At 36.9% G+C, this 5,337-nt stretch overlaps 1 protein-coding gene across 1 annotated transcript in view; it reads right to left on the bottom strand.

The window, feature by feature from the left end:
* LOC123502584 overlaps positions 1-2,540 on the bottom strand; it is an 18,268-nt gene extending 15,728 nt beyond the window's left edge. The window contains 1 exon segment of the mRNA XM_045251740.1: positions 2,032-2,540. Coding sequence (XP_045107675.1) covers positions 2,032-2,079 — 48 coding nt within the window. The 5' untranslated portion in view covers positions 2,080-2,540.
* Positions 2,541-5,337: the final 2,797 nt, after the last annotated feature.

Raw genomic sequence — 5,337 nt, 5'->3', positions numbered from 1 at the left:
TGTAAAAATGAAAAAAGGAAAAAAGAAAAGTAGAGCAAAAAGAAAAGAAGAAATAAATGGAAGGTTGTATTCTCTCTCTCTCTCTCTCTCTCTCTCTCTACCTAAATGTTGTTACGTGGTGTTGCGCTGTGAAAGGATTATGTGTGTGTGTGTGTGTGTGTGTGTGTGTGTGTGTGTGTGTGTAAAAAATTGTGTAGTAGGATCGGTTTTCTTTGTATGTATATATCCGAGAGAGAGAGAGAGAGAGAGAGAGAGAGAGAGAGAGAGAGAGAGAGAGAGAGAGAGAGAGAGAGAGAGCAACAAACTATTATTTATTGTTACTGTTACATGACTTTCCTTTTCCCAATCAAAATAACAACAACAACAACAACAACAACAACAATAACATCACCAGTAACTTCCCTTTCCAATACTAAGAAAATCACCAATTCTTTTCATTTTTTCCCTTCCTTTTCATTCTATTTCCCTCTTTCCTTCTTGTGAGAGGGAGCGACGTCCCCCCCGCCATTAAACTGAGAGAGAAAAGGAAAAAAAAGGAAAGACGAGAGAGAAAAAGACAAGGAGAAAAAATTAAGAAAAGAGGAAGGAAAGGAAAGAAAAGTAGTTTGGAATAAGATGAAAAGAGAGAGAGAGAGAGAGAGAGAGAGAGAGAGAGAGAGAGAGAGAAAAGAGAAAAAGAAGAAAAGGAAATAAATGAGAAAATTAAGAAAAAACAAGTGGTAAAAAAATAGAGAGAGAGAGAGAGAGAGAGAGAGAGAGAGAGAGAGAGAGAGAGAGAGAGAGAGAGAGAGATAAAATAAAATAAAGAAAATTGGATTGAAATTGATAGAAAAAGACATTTGTGGAAAACAGATTTGGGTTGGTTATAAGTTAGAGTATCTTTGGCATCTTACGGACGAGCTGGGGGGAGAAAAGAGAGAGAGAGAGAGAGAGAGAGAGAGAGAGAGAGAGAGAGAGAGAGAGAGAGAGAGAGAGAGAATGGAAAAGAAAAAGGAAAAACAAAACGGTAACAATAGATTTCAGATTAGATAAGGCAGACACACACACACACACACACGTAGAGAGAGAGAGAGAGAGAGAGAGAGAGAGAGAGATAAAACGAATACGGAGGAAAATCTGAAATCCTACAGTAAACAAACACACAAACACACAAATAAACAAAAAAAAAAAATAGCGAAAGGGAAAAGGAAATATGATAGTCAACGAATAAATGAACAGGAAAAGAGAAATGTAATAGAGAGAAAATAAATAGAAAAAACAGAAAATCAGAAAGAGAGAGAGAGAGAGAGAGAGAGAGAGAGAGAGAATAAAGAAAATCAAGTAAAAATGATTGAAGCAAATACAAAAAGGAGAATAAGAAAAATATTATCATTCTTTTTCTTATTTTACGAAAGGGGGAGAAAATGAAAGAGAGAGGATAAGAAACAGGGAAAACAAGAAGTAGGGAGAATAAGAAACAGAGAATAAGAGAGAGTAAAAACAGGGAATAAGAAACAGGGAAATTAGGAAACAAACAGAGAGAATAAGAAAACAGGAAAAACAAGAAAAAGAGAATAAAAATCAGGAAGAATAAAAAAAAACTGAGAAAAAGGAAGGAGAATAACAGAAAATGGAAAAAAATAAATAAAAACTGAAACAAATAATAAAATGGATGAAGGAACAGAAAATTAACAAACTAAATAAGGAAAAAAAAAAAAAACGTTTAAATTGTTTCCTTAAAAATTATCGTACGTCAAACTTTTCTTCTTTTCTTTTCATTTTCTCACTTTCCAAACTCTTGAATGAAGGAAAAATCTGAGTAACTGCCTAGATTTTCCTGGAGATGACATGTTTTCCTTTTTTTTATTAATATTTTCCTCCTTGCTCAATAAATCCTTTGTTACTATTGCTACAACAACAACAACTACTACTACTACTACTACAACTAATACTACCACCATTACTACAACTACTACAACATCAACAACTACTACTGTTACTACTACAACTACAACAACTATACCACCACCACCACTACTACCACCGCCTTACCTGGACATAGTTTTCCAGGGCTGTGTTTGTGGGCAAGGAAAGGATCATAACAGGTAAATCACATCTCCTTCCTTCACTCTCCTTCACTCTCACAATCACTCTTACTCTCTCACTACCACCGTCACACTCGCGGCCTTAGTGGACAGTGACGCTACGAGACAGTGATTAGTTTACGCTATCACGAACACGGACGGTTCTTGTATCCCTCTTACGCACGGGGACTAAACTTTTCCTTACGTACACACTAGGCCTCTCAAATCACGTACACGGACACATCACGTACGTAAACTTCACTTCACTGGCTTATTCAATGGCTTAGTGGCTTTAAATTTGCCCCCATTAACCCGTATTCAAATCTCGCATCGCCGTGTCAGTTGGTTACCGCAGCGGCAAAAATCGCACGGTAACACTGGGGAGGTTTGGGTGTCCTCTGAAGTGCGGTGGAGGGAGGAACTGTACACCCTCCTCCTCTGACTGCCCGAGGGAGACTGACTGGCTGGCTGGCTGGCTGTGTGTGGCTCGGCTGGGATTGAAGTCTAGCTAGCGTGGGGCGGTCAGTGAGTCTACGAGGTGACGATGGTGGTAGTAGTAGTAGTTGTAGTGGTTGTAGTAGTGGTGGTGGTGGTAGTAGTAGTAATTTCTTTTATGTTAGAGGGGCCCACTTAGTTGCCAGGCCCCTTGCAAGTTCTGTAGTAGTAGTAGTAGTAGTAGTAGTAGTAGTAGTCGGTAGTAGTAGTAGTAGTGGTAGTAGAGGTTATATTTATTTTGGCTTACGTGTTGTTGTGTGTGTGTGTGTGTGTGTGTGTGTGTGTGTGTGTGTGTGTGTGTGTGTGTGTGGTTTCGTGCAGAAAAGAGACAGACAAATATATTCACTGACAGACAAACAAATAGACAGACAGACAGACAGACAGACAAACAAACTTGATCTCTTCACACACTACAAACATTTACTAGACAGCGAAGGTGACAACATTTCTAAATCACATTTCTACTTTTTTAACTTTTACTGGGACACAATTTTACCTTGATTTTTGGGTGTGATTAGAGCATTTTATTGACATTAGCAAGGGTCTATGGAGGTCACGAGATTAATGGCCACAGTTTTCGCTATTTTAATGCCTTCAGTACTGAGACACATTTTTACCATGAGTTTTGTGTACCAGTAGACCATTTTATTGACATTAGGAAGGATCTATGGAGGTCAGAAGATTAATGGCCACAGTCTTCACTATTCTAATACCCCACATAAGTTTTGAAACTGTTTAATTCAGAACGAAGACGCATTTTTTACCTTGATTCTTAGATATCATATGGACGTATGTGTATGTGTGTATGTGTATGTATGTATGTATGTATGTCTACCAATCTTCCTTAATGAATACAGTTTCTAATGACACGAGGTTTCAATTTATTACCGGAAAAGTTGGCGTGTCAAGGGGGAGTGTATCGTGTCGGCCTATCACCCCCCTCCCTGTCTCCCTCTCCCCCTTCCATCCCTCCTCTGCGAAGGCCTATGAGTGGGGAATTTAGTTAGGCCTATGTATGTCTGTCTGTCGTCTGTCTATGAGTTAATACCGTGTGTGTGTGTGTGTGTGTGTGTGTGTGTGTGTAAAGATAGAAGATTATGCCTGACAGATTCTACTTTCTCTCTCTCTCTCTCTCTCTCTCTCTCTCTCTCTCTCTCTCTCTCTCTCTCTCTCCGTATTTTTTAAGGTCTCTGTATTACTGTATCTTTAAAGCACTCTCTCTCTCTCTCTCTCTCTCTCTCTCTCTCTCTCTCTCTCTCTCTCTCTCTCTCTCTCTCTCTCTCTCTCTCTCTCTCTCTCTCTCTCTCTCTCCGTATTTTTAAGGTCTCTGTATTACTGTATCTTTCTCTCTCTCTCTCTCTCTCTCTCTCTCTCTCTCTCTCTCTCTCTCTCTCTCTCTCTCTCTCTCTCTCTCTCTCTCTCTCTCTTAACTTGAACAGGAAAAGGATTATCAATTGTTTGCTTGTATTTCCACCAATGACTGTTGTTGTTGTTGTTGTTGTTGTTGTTGTTCCTCCTCTTCTTCTTTTCTTCTTTCTTCTTCTTCTTTTTTTTTTTGTTGTTGTTGTTCTTCTTCTTTTTCTTCTTGTTTCTTCTTCTTTTTCTTTGTTGTTGTTGTTGTTGTTGTTGTTGTTCCTCTTCTTCTTCCTCTTCTTTTCTTCTTTTCTTCTTTTTTTTTCTTTTTCTTTCTTTTTTCTTCGTTTTCTTCTTTTTCTTCTTTCTTACTGTTATTGTTTTTTTATTTTCTTATTTTTTTTTTTTTCTGATTGTTACTAATTGTTTTTTTGTTTGTTTGTTTTGTTGCAGGTGTGAGGAAGGCCGTGTGTTGATATGTAAGTACCTGATTGTGTCTTTGTTTGGTCTGTTTGTTTTGTTTGTTTACCTTCCTCCTTCCTCTTAATTTTCCTTATTGTTTCTCTTTTCCTCTATTTCTTTCTTCTTTCCTTTTCATTTTTATTTTCTATTTTCATATTCTATTAATTTTTTTTCCTCTTATTATTTCCTTTCCCTTATTTTTATTTTCTTTCCCTTTTATTTTCTTTTATTTTCATTTTCCTTATTTTTCCTTTTTTTTTTTTTTCAAGTCAATTTCTATTTAATATATTTCATTTCTTTTCTTTGTTCCTTTTTCTTTATACATTTTTCAGGTCAACAGTGTACGTATATATATTTTTCTTTTTTCATGGACTCCCTTCCTTCGTGTATTTTCCTGCATTTTCCTGTATTTTCTTGCATTTTCCTGTATTTTCTTGCATTTTTTTCCTTTTCCATAGACTCCATTTCTTCTTCCTTTATTTTTCTGCATTTTTTTGTATATATTTTCTTGTATTTTCTTGCATTTTCCTGTATTTTCTTGCATTTTTTTTCCTTTTTCCATTTATTCCTTCATCTTTTATTTTCCTGCATTTTTTTGTACATCTTTTTTATTTCTTTTATTTACTTCTATATCCTGTTGTTTTCTCATATTTTCTTGCATTTTTTTTTTTTTCCCTTATTCTGTTCACTCCACTCCATCTTTTCTTCTTCAGCATTCATTTCCTATCTAATTATTTCAGACCACCTGTTATTAGTACAAGTATATGTAAGTACGTCTCTCTCTCTCTCTCTCTCTCTCTCTCTCTCTCTCTCTCACTCAATCACTAACCTAACCCAACCTAACTCAACCTAACCTAACTACGTCTCTCTCTCTCTCTCTCTCTCTCTCTCTCTCTCTCTCTCTCTCTCTCTCTCTCTCTCTCTCTCTCTCTCTCTCTCTCTCTCTCTCTCTCTCTCTCTCTCT

Source organism: Portunus trituberculatus, chromosome 12 (genome assembly GCF_017591435.1).
Source record: "Portunus trituberculatus isolate SZX2019 chromosome 12, ASM1759143v1, whole genome shotgun sequence".
Classification (NCBI taxonomy): domain Eukaryota; kingdom Metazoa; phylum Arthropoda; class Malacostraca; order Decapoda; family Portunidae; genus Portunus; species Portunus trituberculatus.
The sequence above is the reverse complement of the archived record's forward strand: the minus strand, read 5'-3'. Positions and strand labels throughout refer to the sequence as shown.